This window comes from Aulonocara sp. 'chitande type north' Nkhata Bay, linkage group LG20 (genome assembly GCF_057382095.1).
Source record: "Aulonocara sp. 'chitande type north' Nkhata Bay isolate Kocher_YH1m ecotype deep benthic linkage group LG20, A_spYH_male_GT1.1, whole genome shotgun sequence".
Taxonomy (NCBI): domain Eukaryota; kingdom Metazoa; phylum Chordata; class Actinopteri; order Cichliformes; family Cichlidae; genus Aulonocara; species Aulonocara sp. 'chitande type north' Nkhata Bay.
Genome location: NC_141363.1, coordinates 23027677 through 23046368, shown reverse-complemented (window position 1 = coordinate 23046368; position 18692 = coordinate 23027677). Strand labels below are relative to the sequence as shown.

The 18692-nt window shown below is 42.8% G+C and overlaps 1 protein-coding gene across 3 annotated transcripts; it reads right to left on the bottom strand.

Moving 5' to 3' along the window:
- Positions 1 to 329: 329 nt before the first annotated feature.
- Positions 330 to 17616, bottom strand: cdk16 (cyclin dependent kinase 16). Of its 3 annotated transcripts, none has more exons than XM_086277537.1 (17): positions 17489 to 17616; positions 16376 to 16570; positions 14051 to 14203; positions 12110 to 12228; positions 10499 to 10627; positions 8444 to 8500; positions 8024 to 8138; positions 7834 to 7928; positions 7690 to 7752; positions 7275 to 7398; positions 5952 to 6072; positions 5669 to 5766; positions 5339 to 5444; positions 5050 to 5092; positions 4809 to 4899; positions 4647 to 4724; positions 330 to 4553 (listed from the first exon to the last, which is right to left on the bottom strand). In XM_086277537.1, the coding sequence occupies exons 2-17, from the start codon at positions 16497 to 16499 to the stop codon at positions 4516 to 4518; spliced, it is 1554 nt and encodes a 517-aa protein (XP_086133663.1). In that variant the 5' UTR covers positions 16500 to 16570; positions 17489 to 17616; the 3' UTR covers positions 330 to 4515. The 3 variants fall into 3 exon arrangements, with proteins under 3 accessions (XP_086133663.1, XP_086133664.1, XP_086133665.1); XM_086277538.1 differs by lacking the exon at positions 17489 to 17616 and adding an exon at positions 16912 to 17048; XM_086277539.1 differs by lacking the exon at positions 14051 to 14203.
- Positions 17617 to 18692: the final 1076 nt, after the last annotated feature.

Genomic DNA, 18692 nt, shown 5'->3' with positions numbered 1-18692 from the left:
TGGTTTCCGCTCTGATCCCAAAGGTGCTTTATCGGGCTTGAGGTCCAGACTCTTCCTACGAAATTGGGAACATGAAATTGTCCCAAATGTCTCGGTGTGCTGAAGCATTAAGAGTTTCTTTGACCTGAACTAAGGGGACAACGCCACACCATAATCCACAATTCGGCACAATGCAGTACTGTTGTCCTGGCAACACGGCCATGGAAGTGATGGAAACACCTGAATTCAATGATTTGGATGGACGAGTGAATACTACAGTACAGCGTACCTGTTAACTGTAATATCAAAGTAGAAACACTAATAAAGTCTAATAAACAAACAGCCAACACTGATAATAAATAAAGAATTTTAATATTTATGTACTTTAAATATATCCAGTATACATGAAGTAAACATAATTGTACACAATAACAGGATATACTTTCTTTTTCATACTTGGACTCATATTTCAAGTATGCAGATCCATTATAGCATCAGATATGTCGCAGTGCTTTCTTGGCAAATGGAAGATTATTCAAATGAACAGCATAGAAGTTATCTGGAAGAATCCCATCATGCAGTGCAGTATATTGCAGATAACTTTGGTATGGTGTCGACCAAAACAAAGCATGTTAGTTCATTTACAAAAGCAGAGAAAACAGCATTTGCATCTATGTGGACCAGAAACATGCATGTTTCTCCATAGGTCACTAAAATGTTCCTAAACGTGACAAACATAGCAGACATGAACCCTGCTGCTGCCTCGCTTTGCATGATTTTGAATGATTCTTGTTTTGTGTCCCGTTTTGTTTAATAATTCATGTAAAAGCAAAATGTCCAAATCTGATAAAAGGTGTTAATACAACAAAAAAAAATCCCCTTAAGCAACAGCGGATTTGAAGTTTAGCATCAGGAGCACCGGCTTTCAATTTTGAGGACATTAACTTCCCTCTAAAAGGCATCAAGTGTGTTTTTGTTGTATGAAATAGAGGCAAACTGAAGATTTCATGCACCAGGATGTACTGCTCCCATCACAGAGCCGTGCAAACTGTATCTAAGCAAGAGGACACATATGTACATGTACAGTCTCCCCACAAAGCAGCACGATATGGGCACATTTAACAAAGCTGCCAGTTCAGGGTCTGTGAAACGCTTGGTTTGTGGTGGGAGCAGCACACACCAATGCACGAAACGATGATCCAGCTTTTGATTTTAATGACGTCTTTTTGTTGTTATAAATGGAGGCTGTTTAAAGAAGGGAAACTAATGGCTTCATACATCACAATGTACTGTTCCCTTCCCTGAGGTTCAGTGACTGGATACTATTAGAATGGAAAAGAGAGAGAAGACGTGTACATGTGAAAATACAGCGTTTGTAGTTTGAGAACCAGCCCAGTCGGTCTTACGTGCACCTTTTAATAAAGTAGTACATGCTGTATGATGATAACTCTGCATTAGGCAACACACTGTATGTGGAAAACTCAAGTGATGACTGCTGAAAATGTACCTGTAAAATCCTGTCCTGAAGGATTTCTGACCATTTTGCTTTAATCTCAGATTAAAGCAAAAGTGCTTTTCTTTCAACAACTGGGACGTAGTGTGCTCCTGAGTTCTTTTCCATTATTTCATGTTCCTAAAACCAAAAATGCAGATCAATCAGTGACCTCTGAAGAAACATGCGCTCTGAACTTTCACATCTATACGCCGTTTCCTGTGCAATTGAGCAGCAGCTGAGGAACAACAACACTGCAGCGTGCAGATTAAAACCTGTGATTATCTCTAATAATCAGTAACTCTGTACACATTATTACTGTAAACCCAGCCAACATTAAACTACTGACCACATCAACAGTTTAGAGTTACATTCAACAGTCATTTGTTTAACCCAGCATTAGCACGGCTCACAGAAGCTTCACCTTTAGTCTGACTCTCGCCCCGTCACATCACTTTGAACACATTTAAGTCCTAAAAGAAAAACACACAGGTTGCAGTCAAATAGTCAGTTTTCCTCAGGAAAGGTAAGCAGCTAATACCCATGCCTAATTTGCAACAATTATATGTAATTAGGTCAAATAAAACAGCCACAGGGAAGGTTGCAGTATACCTCAGTTTGCATGGGTATGTTCTCTTTTTGTGCCTTGCTGTGTTGCCAGCTTTGAGGATTATTACTGTTACTTCAGTCACAGATACTGGAAGCCTTAGACAAAGGTTGGTGAGGAAGTCATATTTATACTCTTCCTGAAACAGAACACATGGGACAAAATAACTAAGACGAGATTTTTGCATCGCTGGAGACAGAAACACCAAAGCATCTGCTGCCAGTTTAGTGTGTGAGCAGTCTGAGCACTGTGGCTCTTTGAAGTCCTTATAAATCATCCTTTTGTAACATGTTTCATTGAAGTTAAGGAAAAGTGATTAGAAAATTACACAGGTGATCATTTCTTTTGACCATTTGACTGCAGCCAGTGTCCAATTTTATTCACAGAAACACAGTAAACACTCTGAATTACTACCTATAACGGCAACTCACCTCCACAATGTTTTATCGTTTCGTTTCAATGATTCACGGGGAGCAAAAGTCTGAATATTTTCAGTCTGATATCTTTTTCTGGTATTTAAAAAAATGTACACCTCTAGAATCCATTCTAACTTTTTAAGACTTCAGACTTCTGCTGCCGTTCAATAAAACAATCAAACATAAAGGAGGTGCGTTCGTTTACGGGCACTGGATGTCTCTAACCTCCCACAAACATACAACTGTATGCAACATTTTTACAGCAGATTGAAAAGTCAGCTTCCTCTGAGTCAAACACCTTGTTCGATGGTTATTATTGTCTTATTATTTCTCTATTGCTAAGATTTCTTCACAGCTAAAAAATAAAGATTCACATCAAGAACAGCTTATCTCTTAAAAATATGAACACTCTTAAAACTGATAAGAATACAAAAAAAATGAAATAAAAATAAAAACTGGCTTTTTGAAATTACATCTGTTTTTGAAGGGATGAAATCTGAAAACTACCTGAAGGTTATATGAATCCCATCCAGCGACACCTGGACTCTGTGCAGGGGAAGATTAGGTCTCAACGAGGATGTGAATCTCTTTAAAATGTTCTTTTGCAGTCTGTTTACACACAGGCTAAAAACCACGAGCTGCAAAAAGTTCTTTATGAAAGAGAACGCGATGCTGCGTGTAATTTGCCATCAAAAATTGTCTGTTGCGTATTTCATAGGAAATTCCCAATCGGCTGAGTGCTGGTTGAGTCTGTGCAGAAACAAACTTGTTTGCTGCTGTTTAAACAGAATTAGCCAATCAGTGCCCTGCATTTTCCTCTGACATGTCATGGGGTCTAATGAGGCAAAGGCATCACATTTTTCAACAGTCTCCATGACAAAAAAAAGAAGAAAAAAAAACCCTACTTACTGATCTCCAATAAACACAAAAAAAAAAAAAAACAATAAATAAAACTCCAGTTGAAATAAATTCTCTGTGATAAGCTATATACGGCAGATTTATGGTGTTACCGTCTCTTGGTATTTATATATATATTAACAGTATTACAGTATAAAGTTCGAGTGTACGACACACACATGCAGAACAGCAGAAATCAGGTTCACACTTTCAAAATAAAAGCAAAGGTTTAAATTTCCACAGATGTGTGTTTGGCTTCTCCTGCAGGCTGTTTAATAGTAACACTGAAGTGTAAAATGTAATACTGCAAACCGAAACACAATCGGCAGCTCGACACATAAGGAGACCGCTGAAGAGAACATTCGTCTTCAGCCTTTAATGTGAAAACAGCGCCTGTTTTCCTCTCGCTGCAGGCTCGACGTTACTCTGACGGTTTCATCTCATGTTCGGTAGCACGTTAAAAAAAATATTAAAATAAATCAAGCTGCAATTTAGGGAAAACTTTGGAGTCAAAATTTCTGAATTTTTGTTTTTTGTGTGTTTAACAAACTGAATTTTTATTGTGTTTCATCAGGTGTTATTAAAGTTTTAAGCAGGTACAGTTCAGCACGGGACTGGATCGTGGCTTCAGTTTAACGCTGACTTTGCTGCCGCAGATGTTCACACGGATGATATGACGTATACGGCTGTTTCCAGGGGTTTCCATGACAGCAGAGCTGAATTCCAGGTTTTCCAGGACTTTCACCAACTTGATATTTATGTGTTTAATCTTTGCAGTGAAGATGGAAGACAGAACCTCCTGGAGAAGCTTTTACTACAATTCACCCGTTCATCTCTCCATGTACCGAGGTGAAGCCCTGAAGCCCGTTAGTCCCAATATTCTGTGCTCTGATTGGTCAGGTAGCTGCAGCGAATCATAATTTCCTCTCTGTGTAAACAACGGGCTTCATCTTCTCGTCATAAATAATAGTAACTTCTGTTTTCTTCTACTCTGTTGCACTTGCTGTTAGTCAGTAAAGTAAATCCTCTAGCAAAAAAAAAAAGCATCATCATCATCATCGTCACTTCCTGTCCTGTCAGTTTCCCTTTGTTTGTCCAGCAGCTGACTCCGCCTCGCCACGATGTCAGAAAAGCATACTCCGCCTCCTGTTTGGACTGTTTGCTGGACAGAAAGACAAAAATAGACGATGTCAGTGTCAGACTAACCCAGCAGGGAGCCACGCCGGCTCTGCCTCCTTCCCACACAGACTGTTACCTGGATCCGGTGCTGCTGCTGTTGGTCTCATCGTTTCCTTTTCAAGCTGAATCTCTGGCAGGGTGAAGATGGACGTCGCTGAAACAAAAACAACCACAGCGCCTCTGTGATGTTACCGTAACAACAGGGACCAAATGGGACCGGTGTGAACTTTAAACTTACTGTCAGGAAGTAACTTCACTCTCTTTCCAAGGTTACTGAAGTAAGAGTGGTTCATCGACTCGTCTGCAGAGATCCTCTTCTTCCCCTCAAACTAAAGTTTAAATAAAGTTTAAACTTTAAATTTTTATTTTCCCCATCACATAAATGAACACAAAAAAAAAAAAAAAAAACCCAAAAGGTTATTTATTCGTTATGATTCAGAAAGAAAAGGAGACGCACAAACACTGCGAGGTTAACTGACCTGTAGGAATTCTGACAACAGCTCCACTCCTTCAGTGCTGAGCCTGAACACAAAAACACAAACTTCGTTATCTGGTGCAGTGAGCCTTTAAGATTACTGCACATCTGTGTGCAGCTGCAGATCTGGTGACTTAAAATAAAGTAAAGAGGAAGGCTCTCTGGAGGCCACTGCAAAGGAATCACACGGATCCTGGTGGGTCAGCAGCAACAGGCTGGACATATGGATGAGGAGGCTTAGTGTTTTAACCCCCGGCTACTAAAACATGGTGTACATGTGTGCAGCTCTGCACCTGGGAGTGTGGTTACTCAGTCTCTCTGCTTTGTATTGAGGATAGTTAAACGCCACAAACTCCTCATTAGACGTGATCCCAGGCCAGGTCTGCTCTGTGGGAGTACCTGCACACAAAATACATACGAGGTTTATTATAAATATAAATGCAAAAGCTTAACAGCTATTTTTTTGAAACATACATTTAAATTAATTTACAAAATAAAGCTAAAAACAGCAGCATGATGAGGTGTGGTGTGACGTCCCTCCCACGTCCAACCTAAGGCATGCTTTTAATCAACACAGGTCGATGGAGTCCTCAAAAGATTACGAAGTAGAAGATGATTCTCACCCAACAATTTAAAGATAAAGTGAAGCTCCTCCTCGACTGTGGAACCAGGAAACAGAGGTCGACCTGTCGCCATCTCGTAAAAAATGCAGCCAACACCCCTAAAAACAGAAAGACAGACAAGCGCAAAGACACGCACACACACGGCAAGAGGTTTGTCTCATCAGATGGTTTAACCATAGATGATCATTTCACCACAGAAGAATCGATTTTTTTAAAATGTAATTTATCAAATTTTCTAGTAGCAGTACTACAATAGAGTAGTACAGTGTACTGCATCACTGACCACATGTCGATGTGAGTGGAGTAGTCGGTGCTGCCCAGCAGGATGTCAGGTGGTCGGTACCACAGCGTCACCACCTCGTTGGAGTACGTCTTTGTTGGGATCGACTTTGCTCGAGCCAAACCTGAAACAAACACGCACGCACACACACACACACACGTGTCATTAAAGCCTCATCATCACTGTCTTTACACTGATTCAGATTACATTTGTATCCTAACAGCTAAAATAAATGTATTCATTCTCCGTAAGGACCACGACTCACACTGCCTCAAAAGGCATTTTAAATACTTTCTGGGTGTTGCATTACAAATAGACGATGGGATGATGTGCAGTGACTCTGCTGTCCTGAATTCACCGAGGAGGTCATTCTGTCTCTGGTTGTGGAGGTCAGATGTGTGTCTGTAATCCTCCTCTGCCAAACTGCACAGAGCAAATCCATGTCTCTGGCTCATCGTCAAAGTCCAGGCATAAAAAGGGATCGGTCGCCCTCTGTGTCTTTAACCGCACGGCCCGAAGCGGTTTTAATATCCAATTCTCACAGGAACCAAAAATCGACTCTCTTCCAATAAAACTGTCTCCACTGGTAATACAGGAAGAACGGCTCTCTGCGATGCTGTGATAAATAAATGAAGTGAAGGTCTGAGAGAGGTCCCTGAAGAACTTCACATCTTCATCACTAACATGACATAACTGCCAGCTGGTTGGAATGACAACAACAACAAGATGAAGAAAATCACGAGGTTTAGTGATAATCGTGGAGCTGGAAAGGCAGGGATTCAGCCGGGGGCTCCTACTGGCCAAGGGTTCGGTCTGCAATTTAATAAGTAGCACTTGTTGTGTGTGTGTGTGTGTGTGTGTGTGTGTGTGTGTGTGTGTGTGTGTCACAGATGGGCTTGGCAACAGCTGGGCAGCTCTTCACACACACAGTTGATTTGGTCTTTTACTTTCTTGTAATCCTCTTCCAGTGTCTTAATTTTCTCCCTACGCAGCTTCACTGAAGTCCGAAGTTGAGAATAAATAAAATTTGATATTTTGCTCAGACGAGCAAGATGTTCCTCCAACCAATAAATAATGGACGTGAATGTCGGTCCATTTCTTCATGTTTTGTTCCACCTTCAGAGCCAACTGTTCTTGTTTTCTTGTTTGCCTTTTCCTTAGTTTTAGCGTGACAGGTGCCGGTAGCTCACGCTTACATCATTACACATTTACATCACTCAAAAGGTGAGTTTTGCACAAGAAAAACCTCAGACGCTAAGATTTAAATAGGTCCTAACTTTACAAAAAAAACAAAAAACAAAAACTAAGAGTGTCTGCAGGACTCACCAAAGTCTGCTAGCTTGAGCTCTCCTCGCTCGTTGATCAGCAGATTTTGTGGTTTTAGATCTCGATGGAGAACTTTCCTCCGGTGGCAGTACGACAAACCTCGCAGCAGCTGGAAAAGGAAGAGCTGAGGACAGAAACACCACTGCAGTTACAGGAAAAGTCGATGAGCACATGATGCAAAGAAAAACCCTCAAAAACAGGGAAACAAGAGAAGAAGAATTCCTTCTGCTTTTTTAAATTCATTTTTTATCATTGTTCAAAAATCTACCAAAATCAGAAAAGTTAAATCACCAGCAGGTTTGTCACATCAGTTTGTGCCACACACACACACACACACACACACACACACACACACACACACACACACACACACACTTAATTTCATTATACTAAGAATAAAACAAACTTTTCTCACTTTGACATTGTGAACATGAATGACATTTCCACAGTCGTCCAGATACTGCTTCAGATCCTTGTCCTGAAACACATGAACACACATTCAAACCCACCAAAGAAGAAGAAGAAGAGGAGTTTGTGTATTGTTGTGTGCATTTCTTACCAGGTACTCAAACACCAGTGTGAGGGATTTCTGCGTGTGGATGATGTCATGAAGCGTGACGATGTTGGCGTGTTTCAAATCCTTCAACAGAGACACTGAGGAGTAAAAAGTACAAACATGCTGTCATTAGTACTTCTACTACTGTAGTACCAGTAATACTTCTGTTGGTTCAGTGTCAGTGATGCAGTACCTTCTCTGATTGCAGTACACGGAGCTCCTTCTTCATGTTCCAGTCTAATTTCCTTCAGAGCCACGAGATTTTCAGTCAGTTTACTCCGACCTTTATACACTGTGGCATAGGTCCCCTACACACAGGTGACACACAGAGAGGAGAGAGGCGGGGCATTTGGGCCATCGGAATCTTATTTATTGATTTCAGGAGCCAAAAGCAAACATTACAACAAAAAGAGTGGACTGTCAGGCAAAGCTTTTTACACTTAATTTGTAGAAAAGGTCAGAAAACTTTACATTAGTTAGTGAGTCTGAAATGAAACCTTTAAGGAGTGTCACAGAGCAGCACGGAGCACTTAGATGCTGTTTGTGTTCTTTATTAAACAGTTTCAAAGATCTGTCTGACATCAACCGATAGAAGGAGATAATGTGGCCTCACCTCTCCCAGTTTGTCCAGCTTGATGTAAGTCTCCAGCTTCCCAAAACCAATCTCTGACTGCAGGCAAAGAGGCAGAGATGAGAGGGTTAAAATAACCTGCACTGGCACACTAAATGCAAGAGAAACAACACAACAAACATCCTGCATTACTTGAAACAACAGAATCAGAAACCGGTTTCACACTTGCATCCCCCCCTACAGACACACAGTCTGCAGCCCAGCGTATCCAAATTCAGGGGCCGCATCCTTTGGAGGCCGCAGTTGTAGGCCGATTACGTTACAGCGGCGCGACAAAGCCTGCCCAAATGTCTGGGTCACAAAATAAACGTTTAACATATTTCCAGGCGAGAATGTAGCTGTGTAAACCTCAAATATCTGCTCAGTTTATCAAGACATCACATATTTGTAAAAGCGCTCCGACGTTTTCGGAGACGTCTGTTACCCACCAGCTGGATAGCGAGCCCGGGTTCAAGGCTCACTAGATCCGGCAAGAACAGCGAACTCCCAGCACATCGTTTTCAACCCCCCCCCCCCTCGCGATCTTTCGCTACTCAGGTTAAACATGATTTATAAGTCAGTTAGATAAATTAAAAATGTTGTTGTTTGGCTTTGTTCAGTCTTTTATTAGTTCCTGAGTAAATCGGTTTGGCTGAGATTAAAGTTACAGTTTTCACACAGCTGAATAAACATCACACAGAAAACTGATTAAACAGAAGTGTGAGATGGTCGAATTTACTCCAATGTCCTGTTATATATTGAACAGCAAGGAGCAGACGGCAGAGTTTATTAAACTTCACTGAGACAATCTGCAAATTTCATTAAAAGTTTAATAAACCATCATCTTGTCTTTATTTTTAGTTAGAAATGATAGTTATATTAGAGCAGATGCTGGTCCAATAAGCTATACTTTCCACGTCCACTGGATGCATGATCCAATTAGTCGACTACCGTATTTCCCGGACTACAAAGCGCACCTGAATATTAGCCGCACAAGCTAAAATCAGGGGAAAATCCTGTTTTGTACATACATTAGCCGCACCTGACCAAAAGCCGCAGGTGTTTCAATGTTGACTTATCATATGTAAGAGAATATGCACAAAGCGAATTGTCAGGAAAGAGATGGCTGTTTGGAGACACACCCCTTTTATTAATATTTTGAAAATCAAGTTATGGGTACATATTTGCACATGTGCTGTGCTTCATAAATGAGTAACAAATGTAGTACATAACAGTAACCTACAGCACACCAGAAAAATAGATTCAGACTACCTTTTAGGCTCAGGTGCAGTGACACGGCTTTAACAAGAAGAAAAGTCAGTCATTCACCACCATCTTCCTCTTCTTCCTGCGCACTAAAACCACCAAAGTCCTCTTCTCCAGTGTCGGAAACGAACAGGCTCAGGGTGGCTTCGTCATCCACTCTCAGCTTCTTTCCTTCGTTGTCACTTTCAAAACCAAAGATAATCCTCATTGTCATTGTCGGAGTCGAACACCCTCTGAAGGGCCGTGGTGGTGTCCTCCTCTTCATCATGCAGCAGTCCAGCCCTTCGAAATCCGTTGGTGATCGTGGATGTTTGCACACTTTTCCACGCTGTCAGAATCCACCGGTAGAGTTGAGCACAACTTGCTTTTCGCAAGTTTATCGCCGCTCATCATCCACGACTCCAGCTGAACGCGTAGCGCTACTTTGAAGTTTGTTTTTCGCGCTACTTGTACGGCACTATGTTGCCTGGCGGATGGACATGTGACCAACATACCACTCTTGAACCCCGATCCTTCCGCCAGGCAACGTAGTGCCGTACAACAGCGGAACAAACAAAACAAATCGTCTTACGATATGACAAAAATCATGGACAATCTATAGAAAAGCCGCACCTGACTAAAAGCCGCAGGGTTCAAAGCTTGTGCAAAAAGTAGCGGCTTATAGCCCGACAATTACGGTAATCACAAAAATAATCGGTGACTAGTCGACTATCAAAATCATCGTTTGTGGCAGGCCTACCCAAAACTGTCCCAAACACCTGCGTGAAAACAAAAAGAAGCAGTTACACATACCAGAGACACTCTACGCAGCCGCCTGCTGATTGGCTGCTCGAACAGAGCTGGACCAATCACATTAAACTTCTCCAGGTAATCGTCTGGAAGACGGATGTCAGCCGGTAACGACAGACGTTTGTTGATGTCCTGAAACAGAGAAGAAACACAACAGAATTCACGTGAACGTTCACCTTCATCCTCCGCAGCACCTGACAGTTTATTTTCATCAGCAAAGACCTTTTACCGCTGCAGATAAATGTTCAGTCATCATGAAAGGAACCGTTTCATTTTAACATGAAATGTCTGCATTGGATCTGAAGTAGCACTAAAAACAAACAAAGGGCAGACAGCACTGGAAATGCAGGCCCTGAATGCAACCTGTGACCACTGCAGCAAACAGTAATCGCACCCGATTCCTCTTAAAGATGGCTGCCTGAGCGAGATTATAAAAAGAACCCACGAACTCCACAGCTGCTCGTTTGGCTCTCAGGGTGAGACCAACATGGTGAGGAATCCACCTGTACCTGTGCTTTAATGTAGCAGCAGAGGTCAGGATCTACAGGAGGAGCCAAAAGAAAATACAGGTTGATGGACCTGATCTGACCCAGCGGTAGCTGCAGAGCCAGACACATGGAGGTTCCTCGGAGGAGAAGACCTTTACAGACTAATGGAAGAACAATGTGAAATTATGAGCTGGATAAAGTCCGTCCCCTGACCTGAATCCATCAGAAAACCTTTAGAGGATTTTAAAACAGAAGGCAGAGAAACAAAACCTCCGGCCAGGAGTCAGAACATCTGTCCACAGATGTGTGACAGACTGGCATCACCCATTAGCCGCGAGGGGAGGTGGTGAGGGGGGGGGGTCACACATCTGCCTGCAAAAACAAAAGCCCACATAGAAAATAAAAAGCTCACAGATGAAAGAGTCCTCACTCTCTAAGCGGTTTGCTTTTAATGACACAGCAGCTCAATCAGCCCACACTTCAGCCTGACAGTTATTGTAGCCTATTGGCTCATTTACAGCTTTACCAGCACTGCACAGGTAAACCCAGCTTTGTTAAGCACCAGTTCGAGTCTGGCGCTGAAACGAACACATTTTGCTCGCTCGTTCCTTAAAAGCAGGACCTGGACCAGCCAGCATGACAGCTGTGCATCTGTACCTGGAGACCAGCCGAGTCTTTCAGTCGTGAAAAAGATGAAGACAAGCTCGCTGACATGTTTGGGAAGCTGCAGGCTAAACCACTCCAACGCATCTTTGCATCTGATAAATATTAATGTTAGAGAAACACACGGCACCGTCTCAGTCAGAGCAGTGTGAAGGCCCTCCGTCAGCAGCTACGACGCGCTGGACTGAAGAAGCAACAAGAAATCTCAAACCAGACTTAGCTCTATAACACATTTGGCTGAAGATGTTCCTTTGGAAGGAATGTAAGAAAATATCAAAAACGAAACCAACCAAGGAGGCGAAGAGCTGCACCAAACCGCTAAAAGGTCCTCAAGGCTTTGCAGAAAACAAATAGTGAGTGCTCCTTAAAGACTGGGGAATATCCCAACATCTCTGCTAGTAAGCTCACTGTGTGTGTGTGTGTGTGTGTGTGTGTGTGTGTGTGTGTGTGTGTGTGTGTGTACCTCAGTAGAGATCTTCTTATTCCTCATTCTGACTTTAACTGGACTCTGAACATCATCAGAAGAAGAAGCTGGATCGCTTTCTCCATCTGAGCTCATTTTCACATCTTCATGGACGATCTCTGAAAACACACACGAATAACAGTCACACGCATACAAAGAGTAGAGCAGGCCTTAAATTCCCCATATCACCAAATGCACCAAAACAAGTCCGATCTACAGAGGCTCCTCCCTACAACTCATCTCAGAAATCCCGTGTCCAGGCAGGTCAGAGCTGTTTTGGTGGCATGACTCACAACTAATCCTCCTCTGCAGTAGCGTCAAAAACAGGAATATCCTGCCTGAGAGTGATGCTGAAAACGCACTCCGCTGTATCTGTCACTTCCAGGCTGGACTACTGTAATTCATTTATATCAGGATGTACTCATAGCTCTCTGAAAAGCCTCCAGCTGATAAAGAAATGCTGTAGTAAGAGTACTAACGAGAACTAGAGAAAGAGCCATTTCTCCCATATTAATTCTCTCATATTAACTTGTCTTCATTGGCCCCTTGTGAACTCTAGTATAGAGCTTAAAATCATTTTCATCACACACAAAGTCCTGAATGAGCAGAGTCCATCATATCTTAAAGACTTAATAGTATTGCATTATCCCAGCAGAGCACTTCGCTCTCACAGTGCAGGCTTATTGTGGTTCCTGGAGACTGAGAGGCAGAGCCACGCTGATCTCTTCTATGGCACGACATTATTTCCTGCGACACTCCATAGAATTGGAGGCAGAGCCTTGAGCTATCAGACGTCTCTGCTGTGGAACCAGCTCCCAGTCTGGGTTCGGGAGTCAGACACCCTCCCTGATTTTAAGCTTTTCTTTTTGGAAACAATTACATTTCGGGCTGGATCAGGTGACTCGAACGCTCCTTGGTCATGTTACACAACTTCTCATATTACGCACCTCTCCTGTGCTCTCTTTTTATATGCTGTGATTGCATGCATCCATTTGGTTTCGTCTATCTCCCCACAGTCTCTGCTCTCTCTGTATCTGTTCTGCAGGCCAACCTGCTCAGTATTTCATCTTATATTCTTTCTATTTCTACATCGCTCTGCTTTTTCCTGTCACTGCGACCGGTTGCAGCAGACTGCCTGGGTCAGCTGCAGGCAAATTCTTCTTTCTCAGTTCAGAGTAAATGGTAAAAATGGTAAATGGCCTGTATTTGTATAGCGCTTTACTAGAGAGCTGATATGCAGCAGAATGCAACTATGCAGCGCATGTTCTGCACAGTCACAGTCTGCAAAAATTTGGGAAAGAATTCATCAGTTCATGGACAAAACGCAGCGCTGTTTGTATGACGTGGCTAAGAAAACATCCACAGAGTAGACTTTGTAAATGTACAATTACAAGAAGAAATACAAACACCATTTCTGTGTAAAATGATCGTGCACGCCGTGTGTAAAACAAAGTATTTTGACTGGTGTGTTTTTATATTTATGGAGTGCATCTCTGCAGCACGTACACTCTCAAGCCCAGAAAAGCCACTTTCATTGATTAGAGCAGAAGTGTGACGTTGCAGCATTCAGCCTGCCAACACATGAAGCCACAGCGTCCGTCAGACTGTTGTTTTCTGGCTGTACTGAATTTAAATCGAGGGGAATGCCTCTTTCACTGCTCCAGCATTCAGATTTAAACTCACCAATTATGACTTCATTCCTGTTTCACAGCCAACAACTGATCTATGTTTTCACTTCACAGGAGAAATTAAATTTACTTAGTCGTTAAAATAAAACATCACCAGTTAAACTCATCTACATTTTCAAGCATACAGCAAAATCAACTTCTATTTTAATGTTGATAGATGCACAGTACATGATTATACTGTATATATTCAGCACGTATGTGTGTATTAGTGGTACAGTACTTGTGCATGTACATGTATTTGCGGCATTAGTACCCAGTCTGGTGGCGTGGTTCAGGTAGGAGCTCAGGCTGCGTCCGAGGCCTCTGGGTTTCCTCAGTGAGGTGCTGTACGACTGAAGTAAAGACTGAACTGAAGAGGATGAAGATCGAACCTTCAAACCTCCAGAGGAACGAAGAGACACCACCTCTGAGGGGAGAGATGAAGGGGCGAAGTGAGGGAAGGATGTGGGGAGGAAAGGAGGTAACAGAAGGGCGATGGAGGGATGAGGGAGGTGTAGGAGGAGGTGAGGGGAGGAGGCGGGTAACGGTTGGTTGATTTGGAAGGAAAAAAAATGAAAGTGGGGTTAAAGGAGAAAAAATAAATTCAAATCAAACAAGTGTTATATTATTGATTAATTGATTGATTGACAGATCCAAGAGGCAACCAATCAAATCACAGATCCAACCAACCAGTCAGATCAGAGGAGGGAATCAGGCGGGAAGTGTCAGGAATTAAACCAGCGAGCTTCCAGTTACTGGTTTGCTGTGTGAGTGGCAGACCAGTTTATAAAGCTGGTTAGCAGCTGGTTAGTTCTTGACTGTTTTAACTGGGAATAATTGTAATTAGTTAGCTACATATTTAAAAAAAGAGGGGGGAAATAAAATGAATAAATATATTTTATTCATGTTATTTACATACTAAAGCATTCAGCCAATCAGGACAAAGTTCTGCCATCACAGAGGTGGTTCCCTATTGGTGGAGCCGGAGGAAAAAGTCTGCAGCTCACTGCAGTCGCCAAGCTCACGGCAGGTTATGTCACCATGTGACACAGTGACACTCTGCAGCACCAGCGGACTTCAGACAAATCTTTAACCAGCATGCATCACGGCAAGCCAGGGCTGCACAGCCGGTCATGTGGTCGCCCGTACTACAACATATGTCCAACATGCCCAGAATATCTTTGCCTTATCGGGCTTCACTTTCTCTGACATCCACAGTCAGACTGAACAGTCACACAAAGGTGGCCATCAACTCGACAAGCTTTCAGTCAAGTTACAAGTGAGTTCCCACAAGCTGTGACAATCTGCTGGGATCATGTGGGAAAAACACAAAAACATAAACACTATACAGTTGCTGTGGTTCAAATGGAAGCGTGTGACAGGAAAAGCATTGGATAAACAGCATTTATATCCAGGAACTAACACTGGGGGTGGGATTCCTTATTTTCTGTCATATATACATATACTGGTAAAACAGTCGATGCTAGGGCTGGGAAATTTATCAAGTGCGTAGTCTTTGGAACATAAAGTCCGGAGTTCAAATCCCGGGTAGAGCAAGCATCCAGGCTATTCAAGCCTACCTTGGAACATGAGCGAGGTAAGCATGGAAGCAGTCCCAGCTTAACAAGCTCTGTGTCAGGTGTTGCCAGGACATACTGATGGGAAGTGGGTTACTCTTTGCACTGTGTGACATCAGAAAGCGAGGACAACCCCGACGTGGTCACCACGGAGGATAAACACATAAGCCCCAAACAGATCAGTAGCTAAACTACTGCAGTAGAACGAGAGATTAGAAACAAAATGAGCACAAGTCTCCTTTAATAGACTTGTCATGGCAGCACGAGTGGATACGACTATAATTACAACTGTGTATTGCATTAAATGAACGCGTTGCCTCGCTGTATTCTTATGTGTAAAACAGCATTAGCATTATTGTTTCCCTGAGGCTTTTTGACTGTCTGAGAACAAATGGAAACATAATTCTAAATGGTAAGTAGGCTGCCTTGCAAATTTCATATAACATATAAAGTATTTAACCCTAGAACACTAACGTCGGGTGATGTTCACCCACGCGGTGAATAAAAATCACTCGGAGGTAAATTCCAAGGGAATTTATAGTTAGCTGGTCATTTTCTCTCTCTCACAGATGTCAGTAATGTAGGGAAACTGGACAAAGCTCACATGTCCCAGGAATGGGAGCACCAAAGAATTTCCCAGTTTCATTATTTATTTTTAGGACTTTACCTTTTTTCTCTTTATGACATGTTGTATAAGGGGAAAATAAGAGTACTTTAATTTCCCATTTATTGTTGTATGTTTTTATATATATATATATATATATATATATATATATATATATATATATATATATATATATATATAGGTCTCTGTCCATCAAGGTTCAAGACATCTTCTAGGAATGGTGACACTATATCCAGTGGACAGCAATTTTCCATGCTGATCTCTCATCTCAAGCATAACCTGCACCTGAGCAGCCAGGTGTGTGGCATTAATTAAAGCCGCCATCATAAAAATTGAAAGCCCAGCGCTGAGCTCTAAAATCTCGGCACAGGCCTCTGTTCACACCTGACAGGATTACCTGAGTCGCTGTGTGACGTTGCTTCCTGAGTGATGGTGTCACTCAGTGTCCTGTCCCCTCCCCCTGACCCACCCCTCCCCAGAGTGAGTGACAGCTGCCGTTTGATCTTCCTCATCCTCTCCATTAGCGGGGGCTGAGGGGGGAGAGGGGGACGTGACGCCAAGGGGGGCGGGGCTGCCAGTCTGGAGACCACGCCTGGACAGGTAGAAATAAAAGGACAGAAATGTAAATAGCCAAACAGTTGGAAACACCTGAACGCCTCAACATCTGACTCATCATGCCTGAATTAGTAGTTATGCATATTCATCTACCATTCATTCACCATCATCACCTGCCACACCACAGCCGAATAGGTCTACCTCACAAGAATCACTCGTCTCACCTGAACATCATCACCTGTAGATCATCAGCTATAGATTCGGCTCACCTGTACATGACCACCTGTATTCATGTCACCTATGGATTTGGTTTACCTGAGACATCATCCTCTTTATGCTCATCTCACATTGAAATCACTACATGCACTCTCATCTCACCTGCAGGTAATCGCGTGACACTTAAAACTAATCCCACGGAACACCCTGAAAACGCGGGCACGAGTTTCCACTGGTGAATCTGACGCACACAGGTGAGTGTGATGTTACTCAGTGTTGATGAAAAGACTCGAGGCCTCGGATCTGTGTAGCAGGAAGTACCCGCACTCACTAATGAACCCAAACAGCCACTTAGATCCGCTTCATGTCACGTGCACACCTGACGGCTAACACCTGGCTGAGTGACAGGACATGTACCTGACAGATGCGTTACGTCACTGCCCGTGGATCTGACGGCACGGAACGGGAACTGAAACTACGTGTGTGTGTCCCCGTGGCAGCTGTTGTTTGTGTTCTGCCGCTTCGGGTGTCGCGTCTCCGTGGACCTGCCTACGCCTGTGTGTTTCTGAGCTGGAGAGCCGAGGACGGGAGCCGTGTATTTCCTGCAGTAAACCGTCCTCCTCACTGTTATAAATAGCAGCGGAGGCGGAGCGGCCGCTGCTCCCTCAACGACTCACTCACCATTTGATAAAGACGGTTTTCCGGTTACACGCGAGGCCCGGGGGTGACCGTTACTCACCGGGAGGGTTTATCCCGGTCTGTCCCGGGTTATCCGTGGCTCGGTTCAGTCTGACGGCTTCTCGGATCTTCCTGGCTCCCAGTAATCTGCAGCCATGTTGCTGCTCTGCTCAGCTCCGCTCCTCCGGTGCGTCCTGACGGAGACGCTCACGGCACCGTCGGTGACGTAACAACCCGGCACGTGTCCCCGCCCCTTTTCATTTCTTTATATATATTTTTTATTAAATAATATGTAAACATGTTGATTATACAAACAGAGCAGCTAAAAACAACAAGAAATTGTTCCGAAAAGAAGCCAGTCGTTTGTTTGCTATACAAACAATTTAGTTAATAAGTCACACTTGGATATGAGGGATATTTTTTATACTTTTACTAAATAAAAAGTTAAATAATCACTTTGTTAGTAGCTCGTCACAAACACATAATTTGTTCGTTCATTGCTTTTCAATCTATAAAAAATGACCAAACATGACTGTTAGACCAGCAAGCTGATTCGCTGTTATGTCCATATCTTGACATAATGTGGAGAGTAACTGGACACGTGGAGTAATGTCCTTTAAGAAACAGGGAAAAAAGCCCTGACACATGTCTGGTCTTTGAGTTGATCCACTCATCACTGAAGCCTCATCACAAATGGTATCAGTGGAAGGGTGGCTACAAAGGAACATGACTCAAAAATCCTGCCTCAGGTTGTACAGTTTGGTTTAAGTAGTCATCAATACGTATGGAGGTGGTCAGGAGAGAGTGAGTGTCTGCAGCCATCTATAAAACGGCCTCTGTCATCATGTGGGTTTGGACTTCAGTGTTATTGGAGATTTTGTCAAAACTGATGGAATTATGAATGCAGAAGAGTATCAACATCTTTTGATACATAAAATACCATCTGTGGGGTCTAATTAGCAACAACTTCATTTTTGAACATGACAGTGATTGCAAACATACTGCCAATGCAGTAAAAGCTGCATATAAAAACACAATCAGTCATGGATCGGCCTCCCCAGAGCCCACACCTCATCATCACTGAAGCAGTGTGGGATCATCGTCACAGAGAACAAAAGGCAGCCGACATCCAAAGAACAACTTTGGAGAACTATTCCTGAAGGCTGTGGTGAAAAAATAAAGGCGTCATATCAAATATCGAATTTCATGCTCATGAACCCATGAGTTTATTCAAACTGTTTCCCAATTTCCTAACAAAATATCAA

What these genes read in the sequence shown, in the direction of transcription:
- cdk16 (XM_086277537.1), bottom strand. Translation starts at nt 16,499, where the DNA reads ATGGAGAGGATGAGGAAGATCAAACGGCAGCTGTCACTCACTCTGGGG. An exon ending in CTTTATCTTTAAATTGTTGG is followed by an intron (nt 5,445 to 5,668) that starts GTGAGAATCATC and finishes TTTTGTGTGCAG; the next exon opens with GTACTCCCACAGAGCAGACC. An exon ending in TGTTGTCAGAATTCCTACAG is followed by an intron (nt 4,900 to 5,049) that starts GTCAGTTAACCT and finishes TTTAAACTTTAG; the next exon opens with TTTGAGGGGAAGAAGAGGAT.